The sequence below is a fragment of the Hermetia illucens genome, chromosome 4 (genome assembly GCF_905115235.1).
Source record: "Hermetia illucens chromosome 4, iHerIll2.2.curated.20191125, whole genome shotgun sequence".
Classification (NCBI taxonomy): domain Eukaryota; kingdom Metazoa; phylum Arthropoda; class Insecta; order Diptera; family Stratiomyidae; genus Hermetia; species Hermetia illucens.
The window spans coordinates 119745940-119771623 of record NC_051852.1 but is presented as its reverse complement, the minus strand read 5'-3'; the positions used below and the strand labels follow the sequence as shown (position 1 = coordinate 119771623).

Genomic DNA, 25684 nt, shown 5'->3' with positions numbered 1-25684 from the left:
AAAAGGTGCATTGACATCTGCGCTCTGCAAGAAACCCGATGGTCTGGTTCCAAAAGCTGCGACATTGAACGCGAACGCGGTAAAAATGGCTACAAACTTCTCTATTTTGGTAACCCACACACTCAATATGGTGTTGGCATTGCCATCTCAGAGGGTTTCCGTGATGCCATTAAAGAAGTCGAACGATTTGATGATCGGCTGATGAAGCTCACCATTATATCAGCTGATCGCACTATTCACTTCTTCACCGCGTATGCACCACAGACAGGCCGACCAGATGCCGAGAAAGATGCCTTCTGGCAACTTCTCGATGAAAAGACTTGTCACGTGCCTGCTGACGATTACATAATCATTGCCGGCGACCTTAATGGTCATGTGGGTGAAAAGGCAGACGGTAACAGGTGCCATGGGGGAAAGAGGTTCGGAGCGCGCAATGAAGGTGGCGAGCGTATAATCGATTTTGCGGACACCCATGACCTTGTACTTATGAATACATGGTTCATCAAACGATTGTCTCATCTTCCCACATTTTATAGTGGGAACAATAAAACGCAAATCGACTATATTCTCATAAGACGTCAACATTTTACCACTGTCACTGATTGCAAAGTCGTTCCCTATGAGACCATCGCACCTCAGCATCGGCCGTTGATTGCTGTCCTGCGAATTAAGCCGCCGATAAAACAGCGTGAGGAACGCACTGGCCCGCCGCGCATTAAATGGTGGCGATTTGGTGAGAAGAATGAAGAAACGTGTGGAAGAATCATGGAACCAAATGAAAGACACGATCCACAAAGCGGCCTCTGCAACCCTCGGGGTCACCAAGCCGGGTAAGCGGTACATCAACCGAGATACTTGGCTTTGGAATGATGATGTTGAAATGAAGGTCCGTGAAAAGAAACGCCTCTACCACAAATTTCTCGACGATAAAACGCCTGCTAATTGACAAATTTATAAGAATGCCAACCGGGAAGCAAAGAAAGCGGTCGCTGTCACCCGAGCGAACCATTTCAAAAATCTTTACGATAAACTGGACACTCGGGATGGCGAGAGAGATCTGTATCGACTTGCTAAAAGCCGTGATGAACGCACACAGGATATCGAACACTTCTGTTGTGTTAATGACAAGAACGGTACTTTGCTTACCAACCGTCGAGCCGCAACGGATAGATGGCGAGAATACTTCGAGCAGATTTCAACTGAAGAATTTGCTCATCCTCCACTTCCACAATCATTGCCAACATTTGGAGCAGTTCCACCAGTCAGCGCAACTGAAGTCGAGGAGGCAATAAAACAAATGAAATCGGGGAAAGCAACAGGACCTAACGACATCGCATCTGAGCTCTGGAAAGCGAAGAGCTGGGACCCAACACTGTGGCTCAGTGAATTCTTTAACCGAGTTATTCAGGAAGGAAGAACACCATCTGACTGGCAAGAAAGTACCACTGTTCCAATATGGAAAAAGAAAGGTAGCCCAGCAGAATGTTCAAATTACCGTCCGATCCGGTTACTTTCCCATACCATGAAGATTTTTGAACGCATTCTTGACAACCGTATTCACGAAATCGTTGAAATAACCGTGAATCAAGCCGGATTTGTCAAGAACTGCGGAACTACTGACGCAATACACGCTGCGCGGTTACTCATGGAGAAACACCGTGAGAAGCATCGCCCTCTTTACATTGCCTTTCTGGATCTAGAGAAAGCGTTTGACCGTGTACCACACGAACTCATCTGGTATGCTTTACGACAACACTTCGTGCCAGAAGAACTCGTGCGCTGGGTTCAATTGCTCTACCACGATCCGAAAAGTAAAGTTCGAAGTATGGCGGGTGTATCAAAACCGCTTCGTGTCTCTGTTGGAGTTCATCAAGGAAGTGCCCTCTCACCACTCCACTTTGTCCTTGTTATGGACACCGTCACACGGGATATCCAACGTCCAGCGCCCTACACACTGCTTTATGCAGATGATGTTTTCCTAGCATCTGATAGCAAAAATGATCTCGAGCAACTTGTTCAAAAATGGAATGATCGCCTCATGCAACACGGTCTCAGATTGAATTTAAACAAAACTGAATTTTTGACGACCGATCCCCATGAAACAGGCACAATCACTGTCAGCGGCAGTGATCTGCCCAGAACTGAGCGATTTAAATACCTCGGGTCAACGCTATCAGCCAATGGAGAACTGCGTTATGAAATTGCTTCACGCATTAACGCAACCTGGATGAAGTGGCGTTCCACAACTGGTGTCCTTTGTGATCGACGTATCAACGAACGTCTCAAATCTAAAATTTACCGCAATGTCGTCCGTCCAGTCGCTCTCTATGGTTCTGAGTGTTGGCCGAGTATAAAAGACAATGAACGGCGTCTCGCGGTAATGGAGACGAAGATGCTACGTTGGACTAGTGGCGTCACACGTTTAGATCACATCCGAAATGAGGATATCCGCAATCGTTATGGGGTTGCACCGATCGTGGAAAAGTTGCGAGAGAGGCGTCTTCGATGGTATGGTCACGCAATTCGTGCAAACGAGAATTCACTTGCAAAGATTGGTCTGAACATCGATGTCGATGGTAAACGACCAAAAGGCAGACCTAAACAACGGTGGCTTGATACGCTGGATGGGGATTTGAAAGCCTCGAGATTGCACCCAGATCAAGCATTCGATAGAGCCAAATGGCGAGGCCGATCACGACGAGCCGACCCCGCTTGTGAACGGGACAAAGGCTGAAGAAAAAGAAGAATTACAAGTTTCATACAAGACAGCGAAGACGGATCAAGCGCTGTTAATGCATCGTGCGACACCCACGTCAGAGTCACGGTCGGCAGAAACCACCTTCCCTAAATATATAAATTAATCGGCGCTTTCGATGCTTCGCCCATTACTGCAGGTAGGGAGAGTGCGACTGTCAGTGTCAGTGTCAGTGCTTTTTCTCTTCAGTCCACTTCTAATTGCCTCTCTTTCTGAATCCAGAGATATTTGGCCAAAGTCCATAACTCGGTGATAGAGCAAATAGATGTCATCAGAGTAGTCACGATGTTTTAGGAAACATACCATAGTCCATTAAAATCCTCCACATCTTCGGGAGAAGGCAGCATGTTATCGGTGAAGAAATAACATCGATGACAAGATGGAACCCTGGCGGACACTCCCTTTGGATCGATGAAGAGCAAGTGAAGTGAAGATCCAAACTTCCCGCACTATTCCAAAATGATCTGCCCCCAAACACCCCTCCAATTGTCACACTCAAAAGGGGTGCGTTTCTTTGGAATCATCTCCTTCTCCTACTCCAGTGAAAGGTCTAGGATTCTTAAGATTTCCCTACGAGTTGGGTAGGAGATTTACAGTAACTGCAGATACAGCGATGATTAACCATTGCGATCTGCGCTAGTTTCGGCATCCCTGACCGGGGAAATAACAAATTCCTTGTTTTACTCCGCATACTTCATTGAACTCGCATAGTATCAGTACTCGAGCGCGTCATAGTCCCCATCACTCGCAGTGGACGCAAGAAAAGAACATTTTTTGTGGCCGTTCAATGCTCACCGATATTTTCAGGTGGACTACTGAGGGTATTTACCAATTCACAAGTTTATGATTAACCGCAAAGTGGTCAGGTTGATTGCTCGTTCGGTGTCAGTCAATTGAAAGTGGCATTCAAATCACCCATCTCGATCGTAACGTCACTTCTAGGAAGCCTCTCCTGAACTGCGTTAAATTGGTCACAGAAAGCAACCATTATAACGGAAGACTCCATTAGTGCATAGCAATATCAATTGGCTTCTCTATTTTGGTAGCACACGCCTCAATACGGTGCTGGCATTGCCATCTCTGAGGGTTTCCTTGACGCCATTAAAGAAGTCGAACAATTTAATGAAGTTCACCATTATATCAACTGATCGAACTATTTACTTCTACATCGCATACACCACAGACAGGTCGACCTGATGCTGAGAAAGATGCCTTCTACCAACTTATCGATGGAAACACCTGTAACATACTTTTTGATGACCAGATCATCATTGCAGGCGACCTTAATAGGTGAAAAGGCAGACGGCAACAGGTGCTATAAGGGAAAAACGTTTGGAGCGCGCAATGATGGTGGCGAGTGAATAGTCGATTTTGAAGACCCTCATGATATTCTACTTATAAATATACGGTTGACCAAACGATTGTCTCTCTCGCCGACATTTTACCACCGTCACCGATTACAATGTCGTTCCCTATAAGACCATTGCAGCTCAACATCGGCCGTTGATTGCTACCTTGTGAATCAAGCCATCGATAAAACAGCGTGAGAAACGCTATGGCCTGCCGCGTATTAAGGGATGGCGATTTCATGAAAAAAAGGAAGAAATGATTTCACGCGATTACCAACTATAACGAATGTAGAAGAATCGTGGAACCAAGTTAAAAACAGGATCCATAAAGGGGCCTACGCAGCCCTCGGGGTTATCAAGTCAGGTAAGCGGTTCATCAATCGAGATACTTGACTTTGGAATGACGATGTTGAAATGAAGGTCCGTGAAAGAAACGCCCCTACCACAAGTTGTTCAACGATAAAACGCTGGTCTATTGGGAAATTTATAAGAAAGGCAGCCCGGAAGCAAAGAAGGCGATCGATGTCAACCGAGCGGTCCATTACAAAGATCTTTACGATAAACTGGTCACTTGGGATGACGATAGAGATCTGTACTGACTTGCTAAAAGCCGATACGAACGTACACAGGATATCGAAAACTTCTGTTCCGTTTACGACAAGAACGGCACTTCGCTTGCTGACCGTGGAGCCTTGACAGATAGATGTCAACGAGAAGGACCCGAACGTAGTGGGCAACCCGGCTCCACCTGACAGCATTCCTCAGCATTTCCTCGAAAATGTTGTCTGAAGAGAGATCCCCTGTGTTTAAATAGAGCTGCCCACGAATCTCATCCCACCTTCCACAAGAAAAAAAGTGTGATGGGCGCCGTCTACAACTCCATTGCATAACACATAATTCGGAGATCGTGTCTTTCCAATCTTGTGCAGGTAAGACTGAAAACCTCCATGTCCACTTAAGAGCCACTCGTCCCAGGTGTGATGCCGTTCTTCACGACCACCTTCCTTGACTCTTCTTCCTTGCACTTGTATATGGCTTGACGCTCCTTAACAAGAAAGACAATGGTGATCACTACCGGTTCAGAGACAGTGCGGTACGCAGACGCCACCCACAAAGCTCCCCGTCTCTGCACTTGCGCGAGACGGTTACCATATATCTCCTTGGCGCCTCCTTGTTTTTCATAGAGAGGGCTGCCTGTTCCAACTCTTTTATAGAATGGATAGCCTCCCGCGCTCTCCGCGACGACGTCATCACCCATGTGGGGTGCGCAGGGAATAGTGCCCGTACTGGGCGGTACAATATGAACAGGGTTTCCGCAGAGCCCCTATTTTTCGGGTTACCAGTTTGTAACCAAGTCCTCACGGGTCCCCGTTCACCTCATCGACCAGATCCTACCAATAGCAAGCTTTGCTCTTTTTTATTGCGCTGTGAAGTCTCATTTTGGCTGATTTGTACTCCGTCCTTATTGTAAATGCCTCCTCCCGGTCGCTTAGACATTGTTAAACGGCAGAACCTGTGACACTACTTCCTACGATTTCCACCGTTCACCAATACATAGAGGGTTTACCACGTTTGGATGCCCTACTGGGCATGGAGGCTCCGTAGGCCGTCATTATCTGGTTCATAACTGAATTTATGGCAGTGTCGGCTGCAGCGGCACCACAACCCAGAGTGCCATCCAGCGCGGCCCCACCTGTTCCAAGAGTTACGATGCATGCACAGAAAGAGCGCCGGGGTGGCGCACACCGAGAGTTTGTGTCCACCACTTCGAAGGCAATGTATTGATGGTTGCTTGAAGAGAAGACTTCCAGACTTTGCCAACCGTCCACCAGCAAAACCAGTGATTCCGACGCGAAGGTTACGTCTGAAATGCTTCCCTCAAAGCCTGGACGCTGGAACATTGAGGTGAATCCGGTTTTAACTACCAGTCCTGTTCTCGCCACCATTTCCAGAATTCGTTTCCCTCTTGAGTCTGTGTGAGGCATACCTCATTCAAGTGCCCTAGCATTGAAGTCACTCCCGACCAGAATCTACCATCAGTGCCTAAGATACCGTCCTCCAAAGCATCAACCCTGCGTCGAAATTCCAGCATCCTCTCATTCGCCGCAAGATAGACACTGAAAAACGTTATCCCTAAACTCCAAATCCAAACAAAGCGGTCCCCTCGGCCTTGGGTAACAACCCTAAGAAGGATGCCGTCCCGAACCCAAATGGCAGCGGTACTTGATATGTCAGGGTGCCGTGAAACTGGGTCCTTATTTTGGTACTGCTTACTGATGAGTACTAATTCAGCTTTGTTCTTCGCGGCGAACTACACTAGCAACTCGTGAGCGGTTGCAGTCCGGTGCATATTAATTTGTAGGATGCGAATCATGTTGACCGCTTTCCAGCTCTTCCTAATTATGCTCTGAAGACTGGACACCGCCCCGAGCCCGCAGTGTGCCCAACGTTTTCATCAGACGCGCCACGGTCCCTGTATAGGACGCAGCATTCCTTCTCATTGCAGGCGCTTTTACGGCATGTTGCTTTTCTGTCAGGTCTCCGACAGGTTGCAGATATGTCCCCGTAATCCAAACATCTGTAACATTTGGCGATTCGTATCCTACATACTACTCAACCATTTCTTGTTTTCCCGCTCTTTAGAAGCTTCCTCGCGTATTGCTCGGCAACTTCCACCACAGCGAGTTTTTGGCTCCGGGAGTTCGCAGAGGTGATACCACTCCTGGTTACATCTGGGCATTCGTGTTTAATGGCCTCTTCCACCTCGTTTTTTCCTGTCAGGTAGTCAAGGTCTCGGAGATGTTGCGCTCGGTGACCGACACGGAGATGATGCGTAGGATTAGTGTTCGTGTTAGTGTTCGCATTCGAAATGAGGATATTCGCGGTCGATACGGAGTTGCACCGAACGTGAAGAAATTGTGAGAGAGGTGTCTTCGATGGTAATATAATTCATACTAAAGAGAATTGACTCGCCAAGATTGGCCAGAACACTGAAGTCGATGGTAAGCGAAGAAAAACTTGGTCGAAACAATGGTGGCTTTATACGTTGGTTGGTGATTTGATGGCGTCACGACTACGCCCAGGCCAGGCCTTTGATAAAATAAAGTGGTAAAACCGATCAAGATGAGCCGACCTTACTTGTAAACGGGACAAAGGCTAAGGAAGAAGAAGAAGATTCCAGAAATCAATTATAGTCTGTTTTCAATAGCCAGAAGTCTTCAGGAGGGGTCAGCCTCTATCCGAGCCGTCCGTGATATTTCGGTAGTAGTGAAGTTTCGCCTATAAACAAACGAGACATATTGTACCAACTGGTCCTCCAGGTTGGGGGTTGGGTAGGGCTGACAACCCTACACAACACATCTATAAGATATTCTCCACTATCTTGCTAGGCCCAATAGCCCCATACGCCCAGAACATCATTGGCCCATACCAAAGAGGCTTCACTCCAGGCAAATCAGCAACAGGTCAGATTTTCTCTCTGCGGTAAGCGATGGAAAAACTGTTGGAATATGGCCATCAGTTGCACCATCTGTTCATCGACTTTAAAGCCGCCTATGATAGCATAGCCAGGATAAAACTGTACACGGCCATGAGAGAATTCGGTATCCCGATGAAATTAATAAGACTGACTAGGCTGACCCTGACCAATGTGCGAGGCCAGATAAAAGCAACAGGATCACTCTCAAGACCACTCGACATCAAGAACGGTCTACGACAAGGGAATGCGCTATCCTACGTCCTCTTTAACCTGGCCCTCGAGAAAGTGATCCGTGATGCTGAGGTAAATGCAAGACGTACGATCCTCTTTAAGTCCACTCAACTACTAGCCTATGCTGACGATATCGACATCATGGGAAGAACCACCCGAGACGTGCAAACTGCCTTCATCCAGATCGAGCATGCGGCAATTGGCGCGAGATCTTGGGCTGCACATCAATGAAGGCAAGACAAAATATATGGTGGTAACGTCAGCACCGAAGACGAATCAACCAACAACATCAAACCGCACTGGTCAAACACGATGAAGAATAATGACACGAGAATACAGCTTTGAGACCGTTGATAATTTCTCCTATCTATGGTCGAAAACCACAACCGATAACAGTTACGATGAAGAAATCCGCGCACGGTTGTTGTCAGCCAACAGAGCCTATTTCAGCTTAAAAAAACTGTTCCGCTCGAAGCGTCTCACCATAGGGTCAAAGCTCTTACTGTACAAGACAATGATCTTGTCAGTCCTCATGTATTCCTGGGAGACTTGGGTTCTTAGCAAGAAAAATTGCGAACTTTTGGCCGCGTTCGGATGGCGGATTCCGTAGCCTACACAATGACGAAATCTATGAGCGATACCATGACCGTCCGGTTGTGGATAAAATCCGGCTCAATAGGTTACGGTGGGCGGGTCACTTAATTCGTATGGATGAGGATGATCACACCCGGAAAGTCTATAAGGGCAAAATCTATGGTAGAAAAAGAAGACGAGGCAGACCCTGCCTAACATGGAGCGATGGCGTAGGCCAGGACGCCAGAAAGCTTTTAGGGATATCGAATTGGTGGACCTCGGCGCAAAACCGGGATGTCTGGAGTTCCTTATTAAGGCAGGCCTACACCGGATACCGGTTGTTGCGCCGTTGATGATGATGATGAGTGAAGTTTCGCAAATTGCAATTTGCTAGATCTTAGATTACTACCCCATTTAGTTGCCTTTTACGACAAGCAGGGAAGATTTTGTGTGTATATTATTACTCACGAGAGCTCACAGCGAGAGGATACTTTAAGTGTATTCTGAATCCTTGACCAATAATTAGAATGTACTGTCAGCGATTCGTCCCCGAGCGGCGGAGGTCTAAAGAAGGTCTGAAGGTTGACCATGGTCGTTTAAAACTTAGTTTTCTTTGCGAGTGGCGGTCGTTTAGTAAGTGTGGATAGTACCCCGAAAGCGTATTTGTTAAGTCTGCACCCTTACAATAAAAAATGCAGACGAACGGATAGATAATAGACTGTTTTAATAGGGTTTAATTTTACACAAAACCTTAGAACTATTAGAGGTTTAACTAAAGTAAAATGAAGAAAAAAAATCTTCGTCAGATCCTTACTCCTTTGAGGTTGTATGTTAGTTGCATATTAGTTGTCATGCTACATTTGATTAAGTAGGTGCTCAGGATTGTTAGCCCGCATTCAGACCTTCTCTAATAGAAAGTCAAAGACCAATTGGTCAAAAAAGGAACTTCCACAAAACACATTTTAAAGTACAAAAGACAAAGTGATTTTCAAGCATTTGAACTATTGGATCCCTGCTTAAATTTTCTAGACTATCTGCGTGAGAAACTGCCTAAAATTAAAAATGCTATTTCAAACTTAACTGGCTGCGGGTTCAAAGAGGCAGCTCTACGGAAGGACGCCCTTTTGCTGTCATCCGGTATTCCGCGGTTTAAAACGATATTTTATTTCACAATTTTGTTTATTTACAATGATTTCCTATTAGAATTACATTAAAATTCATAATTAAATAAACTAACCACATAGGGTAGCGTAGCACTGGTACTTTGAACTATTTTGCATCATTTTTAAGTTCCACCACCTTCGTAATCACTTGAAACCTCCACAGTCTTCGTTTGGGTTAAACGGAATACTTTTAAGTGAAATAGCCGGCAAAAAACATCTCAGACGCAATTTTTTTAGAAAATTTGTACCACAGCGGGAAAAACACTGCCCCAAGATTTAAATTTTCTTTCATTTACTCCCAGCAAAATCTTAGAAAAAATGGGAAAATTTATGAGAAATTTGTCTTCTTGATTTATAAACATACATACATATATATGTAGATATGTACTACATGTACATTGTATATTTATAAAGAAGAACTCTCCGAAAAGTGATCACATTCCGCAAACAACAAAATTAAATTACATTTATAATTAGGAAAAATTATGAAGGCTGTAAAATTCGGGCCTAGCTAAACCACGCATAGGCGCCATTACGCTCCCATTGTTCTTGGAGGAAGAACATGTTTTCAGCAGATCACACGGTTCAATGCGTGTCTTATGTAAATAAAGTTAGGATTATACTGGTACATACGAACATGCATCTACATGTCTATTTACGTATTTTAAATATTTGGACGGATATTGTAAAGTATATCTGCACAAACAGGTGACTTTGATATTTGGCTACCTGTCACTTTGATAAAGGAGTGGACACAAACTTCGCATGTAAGCAAGAGTAGTTTGCCCACGGGAGCTCATGGAAATCTACATATTTCACGCTGTTGAGAAGATAAAGGGATAAGAATCGGCTTCTAAAGCGTGCCATGATTCTTAGTGAAGAATTCTCTCAATTTCTCTACAAAAATTTAGTGATACTCCTGCCGAACCAAACAATTTTTATCCTGAATATAATTCACACCCATGTTTTGTTTCTGAATGTATATAAGGGAACTAACAGTATTTGACAGTTGCCAGTGATACAACTGTCACAAAGCTTGGCCAATCCCAGCGTATCGTACACGCAAGCTGCCAGAAACTCTCTACCAAGAGTGGCAGCACAGCCTGCTCCCATCCCCGAGCCAAACGCCTTCCGCGAATTGGTGCAATCGGCGCTCCACTAATGAGCAGCGCCAATTCACCGAAATCAACTCGTCACCTTTAATTCCGCGTCCCTGATCTCACACGCCCAACATTCCACTGCCCAAGTGTTATCTGAAAGCAGACTTCTACTGCGTTTCAGAAACCAAGCTAAATAGCAAGCATAACGTGCAATTCACCGGGTATAATATTATCCGAAATGACAAAAACACTGGCGCTGCCCTTTTAGTCAGAAAAGACTATCAATTTGAGGAAGTCGTTATTGGTAAACCTGCTGACCTCCTCCGCCGCGGCGACAATAGTAAGAACCACTGATGGTGGACGAATTTTGGTAGTTTCCGTCGACATCAAATGCAACTCCCTAACTGAGTAACTGGAACAAGGCCTTAAGATCTTGGCTAATCTCCAGGTAAAATACAAGTACCTCATTTTCGGTGGCGACTTTAACTCGAGGTACACCTCCTGAGGAGATACGGCAGTCAACAGAAATATCGATTTGGTCTTGCCAGATTTTCCGACAAGACCCAGTAGTCAATCAACCATTGACTACTTACAATCGGAGGAAATTTCCCTGAAATTTCAAGTGATACCTTGCAACACTGTACTAGGAATGTCTGACCATTCCACAGTAAAACTCAACTTCCTCGTCCTGCGAACTGCGTAAGGTCCTTCGCCCACACTGACTGGGACAAATTCAAGTCAGACCAGACCAGACCAGATTTTCCACAAATACGGAAATAAAGTTAATGCTGAGTGTAAAGCATTGCTTTCCCGGATTAATTGTCTGAGTACAATAATTCGGCAAAGAGTGGCGATCTTCCGCAATAAAAAACTCACAAGGAAACTGGCAGATATTAAGCCCGGGCCAGATATGTTTCAGCATATCAATAGGCTAACCGGGAAACATAAATCTCGTTACATCGCTCTTTTTAAGAACGGGGAGCATATCTGCAGTGACCCCAAGAAAGTGCAAGTTCTCGCGGAATCTTTTGAGACTCAGCTCAATTCCCCTTCGCCTCAAAACAACCCGGCTATATCGTTGATTGTTGATACAACAATCAAGGCCTTTGTCTCTGAGAACTCTACGAAGCTTACAAAATTCACCGCAACCAACACCTCAGTCAGGCCATCGGACTCGCAACATTTTCTGAGTTTACCTCAACTCACTGACTTAACCAAAAACCTTAACGATAAAAGGTCAGCCGGGCGTGATGAAAAAACGAACTTTATAATTAAGAACCTACCCAGAGCCTCCTTGAAATTTTTATTAGCAGTTTTCAACAACTGCATTAATAATGGCTACTTTCCATCTACGTGAATAAAGGCACCTTCAACGAGCCAATTCCCTATGATCTAACCCTGGCAAACTGTTTGAGAAAGCATGGAAAATTGGACTAATCCAGCATTGTAACCTCAACAACATTATCCCTGACCACCAGTTCGGATTCCGCTCTAAACACGGAATCCAGCACGCACTGAGCTACCTACACGACACAGTCGTTTCAAAACTTAACGTCAATAACAAACCGACAGTAGCATGTGCGTTAAATTTAGAAAAGGCCTTTGACTCCGTGTGAGTAAACGGACTTATATATAAATTAATAGACAATGGATTCCCAGTCCCGATAATTAGAATTGCGTTAAGTTTCTTTAAAGATAGGCACTTTCTTGTCAGCGTCGGAAATGAATTCTCCGATCTCTTGCCGGTAACGCCGGGAGTACCGCAAGGATCCATTTCTGGGCCAACCTTCTACATCTTCACGGCTGACGTTCCGATCCCCGATGATGGCGTTGATCTGATCCAATTCGCCGATGACACGCTTATCTTCGCATCGAACCTCCACCCCAACAGAGCAGCCGAAGCGGTTGAGAACTACATTGTAGATCTCTGCAGGTACTACCGTAGTTGGGGAATCAAGATAAACGAGGGAAAAACGCAAATCTGCACTTTTAGGAGAAAATCTAGATAGTTAGATTCTAGAGGCATCCACGGGAAAGCTAAACGCTTGAAAATCAGAATCGGGAACACCACAGTGAGCAGATCTACCTCGATCAAATATTAGGTTGTTGCAAATGAAATGGCCGTTTTTGTACTCAAATTTGAAACGACTGTAAAGCTTACAAAAATTTATTTATTTGATCAAAATAGGTGCCAGTCGATTCAAAATACTTCTACCAACGAGATTCAAGAGCATGTATGCCAGTTTCGTAGAAGTTCAACTGTCGGGTGTTGATAAATTTGTCGAAGGCAATTTTGACAGCCTCTTCGTTCCTGAGTTATGTTTCCGCCAAAAAATGATCCAAATGCTTAAAAAAGTGGTAGTCGGTTGGCGCAATTCGTTCAGCTTTTGAACCGTTGTTCTGGAAACATGAGGTTGCGCGTTGTCGTAAAGGAGTATCACACTATCTCTGCTGACCAATCTCGGCCGTTGAATACTCAATTTTTGGTGCATTTCCTCGAGTTGGGCACAGTATTTCTGTGCATTTATCGTTTCTCCAGGTGCCAAAAAAGAATAGTGGATAACTCCAGCTGTAGACCACCAAACAATCACCAATACCTTCTTCGGATGGAGGCTCGGTTTCGGCATATGCTTCGGTGGCTCATCAGCATCTAGCCATTGTGCTGATTGGCGACGATTGTCGTATTATATCCACCTTTTATCACATGTCACTATTCTGTGCAAAAAGGGATCGGTGCTGTTGCGGGTGAGTAGAGAACTGCAAATTTCTATTCGAAGTGCCGTGTTTTGCTCCGTAAGGGCATGCGGAACCCATTTGTCGAGCTTTTTCACCTTTCCAAGTTGTTGCAAGTGCGGGAAACTGTCGAATAGTGTACGGCCAGTTTCTCTGCAATGTCTCTCTCAGACTGACGTGTGCCGGATTCGACTAGCAAACGCAGCTCGTCCTTATCAATCCATGGTCCTGGATGTCCACGTGGTTCAATTTGAAGGTTTGCGTCGCCTGACCGGAATTTTTCGAAGCACCGCCGTGTGGTTCGTTCGCTTACCGTATCAGCTCCGAATGCGCTGTAAATGTTCCTGGTCGCCTCCGCTGCTTTATGACCGAGTTTGAACTCATACAGAAAAAGTATACGTTATTGGCTCTTTTCCATTCTTTTTTCCTTTTTATTCACTGTTATCACTACGATGGTGAAAACTGAAATGACTCCTTGATTAAATGTAGGAGTATTTATACTTCATTATCCGATACCAACAGCGCCAACTGGTGGTGGTTTGTTACAGCAAAATCGCAACTAACTTCATTTGATTGCCAAAACGGCTATTTCATATGCAACAACCTTATACTCGGGAGTAACACTGCATGAACGCCTCAAGTTCAAACCGCACCTTCAGCTCGCTATCAGCAAGGCACGCGGTACAGTCAGTGGCATCTACTATCTTCTTCGCAAGACAGTAAGTCTTAGCATCAAAACCAAACTGACTCTGTATAAGACTCTGATAAGACCCGTTATTTGCTACGGAGCACCAACTTGGATCTCATGCTCCAACAATGCCATGGCGCAATGTGAGGCATTCGAACGCCGAATCCTTAGACACTGCACAGACTTGTCATACAATTGGAAGACCAAAAAGATCGGCAAAAATGCCGAAGTGTATAGGCGAGCCAAAGTGAAACCACTTCGAGAATACGTTCTCACACTAACCGAAAAGTTCTTTGAAAGAACGGAGGACCACCCCAACCTATTAATTCGGCATCTCTACCAACAGGGTAAAACTTACCCATTGGCCACATACATAAGGACCTGCCAAATCGCGAGTTCATCCCTCAAACCCGAAATCTTCACCCTTTTTGACACCCCTTGCCTGGTAAGGGTGGATAGAGGCTAAGCACAGGAAAATGTAATGTGTTTATTGTAGTTATAAGTTAAGGATTTATTTATGTTAGGTTAAGTTATATTTAACTGGGTTAAGTAAGTAAATTTTTACCCTCTCGCGCCTTTAGTGCGGGCGCTGTTTTTGAAAAAGTCAAGGTTGTTATAAAAATTGTCAAGATCAATGTATATAGACAATAATATACAAAGTAAACTAAAATACAGAGAAGGTCGGGTTGGCCAAACTGTGTAATAGTCACCCATTTGATAGAGTTAAGGTCAATTAGCTATTTAAGCTAGCTTTAAGAGATCATTGTTTAGTTGTAAGTCACTATAGATAAATAAAATGAAATTGAAAAAAAATTGGCAGTTGCTTGGGGTCATACTGGTTCTGGAGCAGAGATCGTAGCATGTGATGAGTTGCCTTTATCCTGGACGGCCATTTCCGCTTGGGTGATTATGAGTGAGGGCATTGGAAAAGCCTGCCGCTGATGGGACTGAACCACGGAGCGAATGCTAAGGCTTGCCAAACTGACCGGCTCCAGCGGTAACTGTCTGAACTAGCTTTGTTTTCACTCATAGCCGCAAGAGTCAGAGTTGAAAAGATGATGTTCCGTCGTCCGAATATTTCGATAAAAACCATCATAGCAACAATTATAGATTGCTTGTGAAAAACGTATGTATTTACAAATATCTGTCGGATTTCTCAGCAAACTAAATCTTACAGACGCTTTTCACTTTTTCTATTTGTAAAAGGGAGCAGACGCAGAACTATGCTTCTCCTCTTTCATTAATATTGGGCTGTAATTTCGTACTTTTACCTTACAACATGATATGTGTATCTATTTTTATGTGACCTTGTATCTTGAACAAGAAAAATAATATAAAGTCATGTAGAACATTTCGGGTAGATTTGGCGTATCCGCCACGTAAAGTGTTCAACTTTTGTGTTTATGGTGTATTAATAGTACGAGAGCTAGCGTCCGAGTTTATCGACCGCTTGGATTATGCATGAATTTGAAATATTAACTTTTGATAGTAAAAGCAAAAAGTGGAAAAACGGCTAGACTTCTCTGGGCTAAACTGAAGATGTCTGTGGAAATTTTATAGTGACTCACTTCATTAAGTTTGATATTGATATGTTTTAGATATTTGAGAAAAGGTAGCATAAATTATTGAGTTTTGCTCTTTGTCTTCGCTGCACAGGGTGTCTGGCATTACAAACGAAGTAGGTCTTTTGACTCATTCGATTGTCGATGTCCTTTACTATATGCACTGCCGATACCTTTAATCGGTTATAGGGCACAAACCATTATACGGAAAAGTGACTTTTTATTGCTGTTATCTGACACTGAGAATCTAACCTATATAATATCATCAACTAGAAGTTTTAAATAGGCTTTATGTAGTAATACGTATTTAAATCAGTTAATAAACGCAGAGTTATTACTTTAAAAACGTACCATATGTCGCCGTTTTTAAAATAGATTTATTGTCTGTGCCTCTGTGCCATACGTAATATATTCAGAAACAGCTGAAACTATTGTTATGAAATTTGGGGAATTGTGTGGTCAGTGAAATATTTTACATGCAGCAAGTGACATGATTTTGTTTTGAATATGAGGGCGCGCTCTCACATGCGAAAGGAGGTGAACTTTTTTTTCGGAATATGATCATGTGGGGCATCAAATGAAAGGGTTCAATTAGTACGTTTCGAAGCTGATCTTATTTCTGATATCGGGTGTAACACAGCGAAGTGAGCGCTTAAAATGATTCAGAATAGTTTAAAACATTTGATGATCGGTTAATAAACATACATATGTGTAACAAACTCCGCCATGTTATTAACATAGTATGCTAGTCACAAGCCCAGGAAAAGGAGGAGGGTTTGAGGCAACGTACTTTGTACTATCCTCAGTAAAACAAAAATAAAAACCTGAAATCAGGGAAAGAGATAAATAGAGTATAGTTGGAGTTGGTGACAGATCCCGCGACAGGTCGACCAAGAAAATGCATACAATGTCGTTACAAACATGATGATCGGATTGAGTCGCAAGCCTCGGAGAAATGCTAGGGCGTCCACCTTAGTCGACGCGGCAGGACGGGCAAGGGTTCTTGACGCATGGACGGGGCGTCAGGACGTAAGTAAGTTAGTCCAAACAAATACGTGTCTGCACGCTAAATATTGGTACCCTAACTTGAAAGACCGAGGAACTCGCAAGAGCCCTTCGGAAAAGGCGCATCGATATATGCGCTCTGGAAGAAATCCGATGGTCTGGTGCCAAAAGCTGCGACATTGTACGCGAACGGGGTAAAAATGGCTATAAACTTCTCTATTTTGGTAGCCCACACACTCAATACGGTGTTGGCATTGCCATCTCAGATGGTTTCCGTGATGCCATTAAAGAAGTCGAACGATTTGATGATGTACACAAAACAGACAGGTCGACCTGATGATTAGAAAGACGCCTTCTGGCAACTTCTCGATGAAAAGACTTGTCACGTGCCTACTGACGACTATATTATCTTTGCCAGCGACCATGTGATCATGTGAGTGAAAAGGCAGACGGAAACAGATGCCATGACAGAAAGGGGTTCGGAGCCTACAAAGAGGGTGGCGAGCGTATCATCGATTTTGTGGACACACATGACCTTGTAGCTATGAATACGTGGTTCATCAAACGATTATCTCATCTTCCTACATTTTATAGTGGGAACAGTAACATGCAAATCGACTATATTCTCATAAGACGCCCCTTATTTTACCACTGTCACTGATTGCAAAGCCGTTCCCTATGAGACTATCGCACCTCAACATTGGCCGTTGATTGCCGTCCTGCGAATTTAGCCACCAATAAAACGGCGTGAGGAGCGCACTGGCCCGCCGCGCATTAAATGGTGGCGATTTGGTGAGAAGAACGAAGAAACGATCTCACTCACACGATTACCCACCATTACGAATGTGAAACAATCGTGGAACAAAATGAAAGACACCATCCACAAAGCGACCTCTGCAACCTTCGGGGTCACCAAGCCGGGTAAGTGGTACATCAGCCCAGATACTTGGCTTTGGAATGATGATGTTGAAATGAAGGTCCATGAAAAGAGACGCCTCTACCACACATTTCTCGACTATAAAACGCTTGCTAATTATCAGATTTATGAGAATGCCAACTGGGAAGCACTGGAAAGCAGCCCTTCTGTGAATAAGAGCTAACTACTGCCTTTCTTAGGCACAAGCATTTCTCCGCCTCTGGGTCTGACGATATTACTTACCAGTATATAAGCTGGCTCGCGTCAGAAACTTTCTCTGCTTTGCTGCATGGTCTGAACCTCATCTTGTGCAAGTTAAGTCCCCCTGAGGACTGATCTATTATTAGGGTGGTACTCATCCACAAAACGCTTATGGACCTTGAACTTTTCACTGGTTACCGCCCAATTGCTGTCATTAATGTATTTGTCAAACTGCTTAATTCAATGTTCAAGTTTCGAATCAATAAATTCATTAATGGATACATAGTCCAACCTGCAAACTGTTATATTTATTCTGCAGGTGAATCCACATCCGTCTGCAAGGGTCAAAAGGTATTGGCTGTAGCGCTAGATATGAAGAACGTCTATGAGAAGATTGATCTGGCGACCCTGGCTGAGATAATGTCAAACTTCCTTTTTCCTGCTGAGATCGTTTTATGGGTGTCAAGGATAATGTCCAATTGACGCATTTAATTAGCGCTAGACTGTGTTCAAGTAGGCACTGATATTCCCAAAGGATGCGTTTTAAGCCCAATGCTGTTTACTATTTATACAGCATCCTTTCACAATACATGCTCTGATGGCGTTGAAATCTTGCAATATGCGGACGATTTTCTCATATTGGCCATTGGAGATGATTTGGTGTTTGGACATGCAAAAATTCGCAAATGCAGGTGAATGCGTTCGTCGCTAAATCCTATAGATTGGGACCGCCGATTAATCTAACCAAATCCAAATCGATCTCCTCCAAAAGAAACAGGGTAACATTGTGTTCATTAAATTAATGCCCATATCCTCACCCATATTAAATCCATCACCTTTTTAGGTAGGGAGATAACAAGGACGAGCTCTGGAAGGGACCACTTAAACTTTATTATTCTTAAAACCCTTAAGGCTGGCAGGTTGATTAATTTTTCAAGCGTCGTCAAGGGTCTCCCACTCCAAAAGATCGGACACCGGATATATGAGTTCTTTTGCATTTTAGTGGCATAGAATTTCCTAGCCTCCCGTTCCCCTTTCTCTGCATCGACCTATACGAAAACCTCGGCGCTCCAAAGGTCTGCTGTGGTTAATAGAGTCGCGGAGAAGTATCCGACCCACGCCGTGTCAGCTACCTTTCTACTAAGGAGCAGCCTCTACAAAGTCGTGCATCAAGTTTCTACCAGCTTTCTGGTTTTGGACTGGGACCCGTTTTGATGGAAGCCGCAGCAAGCCGGTTCGGCTGTTTGAAAGGAAACCGCAGCTCGGTGTTCTGGATCTCAACACTCGTACGCCCTTGATTCTACAATGCATCCTGTTTTTCGGATCTCAACACTTAGTATAATTGGAACCTAAACGCATCCTGTTCTTCATTATCAAACCCCGAAAATGACTTAAAGCACTAACCTATATCAACCCCTTAAACTCAAATTAATTATTATCAAGTCAATAACGACTAAACGTTCACAACCTAAAACATTAACGACGAGCATTTGTCAAGCTTGCAACACGTGTCCATCCTTTTGGAGTAGGCTCTGACACTAAAGTGCTTGTAAGAGTGTCGGCTTGATAATAAGGAACCGTACTTAATAAATGTGTTTGGCCTTTTTTGGCCAAGAACGACTGTGTCTTTCTGGCAACATAAGTTAAGTGCCTGGCATTAGTCCATTTGGTGCACTTCGTCGGTGGTAGCAGGTCGCTATTCTGGACTGTTAGCTTGCCGGGTGCCAGAGAACAAACAAAAACCAACAACAACAAATTATACGATTGGATCAACTTACTTACATAAAAAAGTTAATTCTAAAACCCAGCATAGTAGTCCGTCTTAAACTTTTTCTGGATGAAAATGGGATCTTAAGGGTAGGCAGTAGGATAAAAAATTGTCCCTTTCTCACTTATAACGAAAAGTACTCTATTTTCTGGATCTTACTATAGATTATCAAAAAATGATAGCGAGGGACTACCACCCTTTGTAGTTACATGGCGGATCTCAACTGTACTGAATAAACGCCCAAAATATCTTCGATATTCAGGACGCTGTATCCCGTAACAAAAGACACAAATGCCATGTGAATGTCTTGGTTTTGACTATGCAGGGCCGATTACAGTGACACCGTCAAAAAGGTCGAAAAATTACCTCAAGTAAAGGTTACATTTCCATTTTCATCTCTTTGGCGACTGAGGGTACCCACATTGGAATTGTTTCAGATCTTTCAACTAAAGTCTTTTTGGCGGCATTTGACCGACTTTGTAATAGACGAAATCATCCAAAAAGTATCTATAGCGATAATGGCACCACTTTCCAAGGGGCTGAGAGAGATACTGCTAACCTGTTTTCAGAAAATTGAAACGTTTGTAAATAATAAATAAAATAATGCAAGAATAGACGGATGCCTGAATTCTCGGCCCTTGTCTACCATAAGTCCGGATTAATTTCTATTAACACCAAAACATTTCCTAATAGTGCAACCCTCACCTACATTGCCTCCTACTTCAGATGTATCTGAATCTACACGAACTAAGGATAGATGGCCTATTTTGTAAGCCATGAAAACCAACTTTTGGTCTACATGGAAAAAAGAAGTGTTTTGTATGAAATGATAATGGTGACATTGCAATATTAAAGGAAGAATCAACACCAGCGACTTGCTGGCCTTTAGGTAGAGTGATTTCAGTTGACACTGATAGGCCAGGTTCAGTAAGAGTTGCCACAATTGTCCCACCTGTTCATATAATGATTTGTGTACATGTCGATGAGCAGGCCTCAGAGCACACTTTTAGAATGCTATGAAGAGGCTTGTCCTATTTCTCGAAGCCGATTGGCTGGTAGATTAACCAGCCGACTTCAGAACCATTGCAAAAGTAATAAGAACGAAGGCTGATTAAACTCACGGCGTGAATATAAGAGGCTCTTTAGGTGTTCGAAACGGGACTCCTTTAGAGCATACTGTGAGGAACTGGAAGGCGAAAGAGAGACTTCAATGCTGTGTAGAGTCCTTAAAAGGGATGAGCCGGCCAAGCTGGACCCTCTTAGAAAACCCGATCGTATGTTACGTTCACGAGCACTAGGGCGGAATCCGTACAGGCCCTCCTGGAAGTACACCATCCGGGAGAACGGGTGAGAGAAGTGGCAAGGGGAGAGTTGACGATTTTGCAACCCCTTCAATGCGCAAGTGCTGCAAGGTGAATTGGAGCACTGCGAAAGCGGTTGTTACGTATGGAAAGGTGAGAGCTGCCATACTGTCCTTTGAACAACGATGCTAAAAGAGGGTATGGAGCACTTAGGGCGATTGCTAAGAAATATTTTTCTAGCAAGTCTTGCTTTGTGCTATGTGCCTACCTCTTGGCAGAAGGTTAAAGTAGTCTTCATACCGGAGCCTGGGAAAGATAACTATTCTAACCCAAAGAGCTTCAGACAGATCAACTTAACTTCATTGTTGCTGAAAGTTTTGGAGGGACTGGTTGAACGTCACATTCGTGGGAAGGTACTTAGGTCGCACCCACTTAATGAAAACCAACATTCTTACCAGCGTGGAAAGTCCTGTGAGTCCGCTCTTCGTTCTTTGGTTTCAAAGATAGATGAAGCAATTCTGAAGGGTGAATTCGCGATGGGGGCGTTCGTGGACATTGAAGAGGCGTGTGATTGTTCGTCTTTTCAAAGACTTTGTGATGTCCCCAGAGCGCATGGTGTTGATGATGCTTTAATAAAGTGGATCCATGCTATACTTACGCCGAGATTGCTGTGTCCTGCAGTGGTTGTGGATCGCTATCTAACAGCAGAAGCAACGAAAGCCTGTCCCCAAGGAGGTGTGCTATCGCCACTTCTGATCGACTCACTACTAAGCGAACTGCAAAATTTAGCAATACACGCTCAAACTTATGCTGATGACGTGGCTGCGCTTGTTGTTGATCGGGATTTTGGAATGGTGTGTAGAAATATACATCGTGCCATTGATCTGATGTTGTTGTTGTTGCTTCAGGCATGATCTTTCAGTTAATCCAAAGAAAGACGCAATGGTATTATTCACAAAAACTCTCCGAAGGAGTGAAATATCTAGGAGTCACTCTAGATAAAAAGCTTCTTTGGAAAAAATATGTGGACGTAAAGTTGAAACGAGCTCTCACAGCTTATGAGTTGTGCGGACAGACCTTTGCGTCGACCTGGGGACTTGCGCCTCATGTGGTAATGTGGATGTATGTTGCTATGTTCGCTTATGCATCCATAGTGTGGTGGGTGGTGTGCGTGAGTGGCCTGAGTGGCATGAGCACGACATTCGGCGCAGCTCTAAATGCATTACCCAATTTGCAACTCCTGGATATATTTACTCAAAACACTGCAATGACAGCACCTCATAGACTAATTCGATTTGATCTATGGGGAAACAACGAATGTGGGGGCACAGAGCATTGGAAGAATTAATGTGAGTACTGAATCCAGTTCTTACAATGCCTTCAGATTTTCGGGTCCCCATATATCTGCTTAGTAGAAGATATAAAGTTATCCTGAAACGTAGTTAGAACTGGGAAGTCCAAGAGGAATGCGTGGCGGGATATTCGGAAGTCTTCTACTCCGATGGCTCCAAAACAGAACAGGGTTCTGGAGCCGGAGTCCAGGAGGACTTACAGGAGTGTTGTAGGCATTCTGGCAGGCCATAATTCACTAACTGGACATATGTTGAGAATATGAATTATTAAAGATGGTACTTGTTCCTATGTGAATGCCCCGCCTATAGACGCGTCAGGCATCAAATCTTCAATGCCGATGTTCTCCAGCTGCGACGGATAGCGTCAGATCCACTAACGGAAATCCCGCGATACGTTAACGAATCCGGGATATTCCGTTAGATGGGGGTGTCGAGTATAATGAGCCACCATGGCCTGAGTGCTCAGAAGCTATAGCTTCTCCCCCACCACACACACACAGGCCTCAGAGATTTACCATTCCTTCCTCAACGTTGCTAGTAACTGAGAATGACGTTTGACAGTTTTTAAATTAAATTAAGGGGATAATCCCGTTTGTCAGATCCGCGGAATCGATTTTTTTTTTATATCGACTATATTTAGATTTAGTGTGGAATATATGGGAAAAATGATTTTTTGATATTCGGAGTCGTTCGGAAGTTAGAGTGTTAAACACGTAATAAGTGCCACATGCCAGATTAATAATAAAGCGCGTATTTATCGGTCCGAATAACGTTCGAATGACTTCGTTAAAAGGACAAATTGACGCCAAGGCTGTACATATGTTTCTTGAAGAAACCTAAGGCTTATGGGCTAGGTAAAGTATATTAATGGTCAGTTAAGATTTTATGGCTAAAAATCACATTCTACTTTTTAAATGCGTTTTTCTCGAAACTGTATATTGAAAATCTGCTGCCATCACAGCTCAAAATCTATCCAACGAAATTCTTTGAAGTTTTCACGACTTATTCAGAACATATTTCCACGGCCCGCAAACTAGGATAATTGCGATTCATTCAGTAGTTTTCTTTTTATTCATTAAAGAAGCCTTGAAAAAACACCAAAAATTCACAAAAAAAGATTAATACGGCGCCAAAAATTGAGTTTTTAATATTTTTTAATAATCCTAGTTTGCGGACTGTAGTTACTTTTACTTTTTTTCTTTAAGACAATCGCAGGAGGACAAGCACTAAGTAAATTGATAGACTACAATTTATTGTTTTCGGACCCTTATTTCTACTGCCGTTTACAGTCGTTCGGTTGGGGAAACTATACACAGAAATGAAACCTTACAGCCTTCTACGCTTACAAGTCGGCCTCTGTGTGGAAATGGAGTCTCTTGCCAAGGATGGTTCTTCCAATGTAGACAGCCGTGGTCCGTCCCATCCTAACGTATGGTTCAGTAGTGTGGTGGCGGGTACTGAACAGGAAATACATTAAGACCGCGCTTATATCCAACGAAGCGTATGTGCAGGTACTGCTGGAGCTCTGTCTTTTTGCCCAGTCGGTGCTCTTAATGTACACCTACACCACCTCAACCCGGCCTTCGTAGTAAATTCGCTTCACGGTTCACTACTACAAGCAAATCCTGGTAACTAGTGTTCAAAATCACCTTTCTCTGGATCGTGCGAATGTAATAAGGTGGTTTCCGCTCTTGACGGTCCCTCGGTAAGCGCCGTCAGTGCCTCATTGGCAACTGTGAATGGTCGAATCTACTAACACTATTTGATCACCGTCAACTCCAAATGACAAAGGCCCACCACTTGCGCCTAATGAGGGAAGATCTGACTCTCCTTCAACAAAACTCGAATTTAAGAGCAAGTTTTTAAACAAAGGACTATTCTATAATGGGCCATGCTGCCAGACTTTGCATATCCTACAATTCACATTTTCAGAATTGTGAAGGGGATGGGGAAATCCTCAGACGCTTTTTAACGATTGCCCACCTTTGGCTAGAGCCATTCGACGGAGGCTAGGTAAAAAACTCTGGTTATAAGGCTGGGAAACTCTTGCCCTGTGTGGATCTCAGCTGGCTAGATTCTGCTCTCCTTGTCCTTCTTACAGCAGTCACAGTCTTAGAATTTTGTGGAGTCAAAACAGTGCATCACAGGGCTAATTGGGCCCCTCGAAGTTTCCACTTTTACCTACCTTCAGTTCATATGTATAATGACAAAATTATAGACAATTGAACGCCATGTGGCCGAAAAGCACTTCATCTTTACGTCTTATTGCATAAAATCCAGGAGAATTTATTGTACAATGCAGGACGATTGCGCTAGAGTCTTAAAACAGGATTTGGTGGACACACTATCCGTTTTTCGAATTTCTTCACATGCTTACCTGCAAATGTTGATAAAATTTGGAACTTATATTTCCCGTAGAAGTCACGCTCACTTGAAACCATTTTCTTCTCCAAATTATAATTTTGAAGCACGACTTTTAATTTTATATGGGACTAAGCGCAGAGGCAGCGCACAGAACGTTCTCCCATGTAGTAAGGCCAACTAACCCCTGCTGGCTTAAAATAATTTTTAAATATCATTTGTACGTATGACATTGACTGTCCCCAATATTTTATGTTTTCATTTTATTTACCATCTTGTATAACATTTTAACTGGCATTCAAATTGCGTTCTGTGGTATCTGGTAAGACTGTATCTAAGGGTTCGTAGAATTTTCCGGTATCCGATAACATATGTGTGTATCTATCAATCTATTCCACTAAACGCAAGCTTCGATTATGTACATAGAAAATAAAGATGAATGATGAGATGTGTGAACAGTTGCAATTTCTAAAGTGGCGCCGTCTGTCTGGGGATGATTATTCTATTAAATTCCATCAACATTTGTATAGATATCTTTAGGAAAACTACCTGCATTAATTAGATTCTCAAATTAGCATTAATTTCAAGCAATATCTTTTGCAGACAATCTCATTCATGTCATTTGACTTCATGTCATTTGACTTCTTTTGTGTACATAGTGTTTATTTGGCTGAAGTTTTTGTATCTTTCCACTTATTTAGATTTTTCGTTATTGAGGTTGCATATTTTTTCTTTAATTTATCTCCCAACAAAATAAGGTGAAAATATAATAGTAAATTGAATTGAATTGTATCTTTGTATGGACTTCTACCTCATCAACCAAGACCCCAATGTGGGATTAGGTTTACTTTTCAGAAGTAAAAGGCCTCGGATAGTCAGTACAAAGTTTTTACGGGTGACCACAGTCTTCTTTGATATTAATACATCTGCCACGCCACACGCTATATCTTGAGGTAAGGGTTGTAATATTTTGTTAGAAAACTGATAATACGATTGCGCTACAATGCTCCAGCCTGCATCTTCGTCCTCCAATTTGTTAAATTTAAAGGCGATCTGTTATCTAAGTGGTTCATCAACTGATGCTCAAGGTATGGGACAGCGAATCAATGCCTGACGACTGGCAAAGAGGCATTGTCTATCTCATACAT

At 43.4% G+C, this 25684-nt stretch overlaps 1 protein-coding gene across 1 annotated transcript in view; it reads right to left on the bottom strand.

Annotated features, from left to right (window-relative positions):
* The window catches only part of LOC119654043, an 85559-nt gene extending 60841 nt beyond the window's left edge, over positions 1-24718 (bottom strand). The window contains exon 1 of the mRNA XM_038059206.1: positions 24553-24718. Within this exon, the coding sequence (XP_037915134.1) occupies positions 24553-24616 (64 nt within the window). The 5' untranslated portion in view covers positions 24617-24718. The remainder of the gene's footprint in view (positions 1-24552) is intronic.
* Positions 24719-25684: the final 966 nt, after the last annotated feature.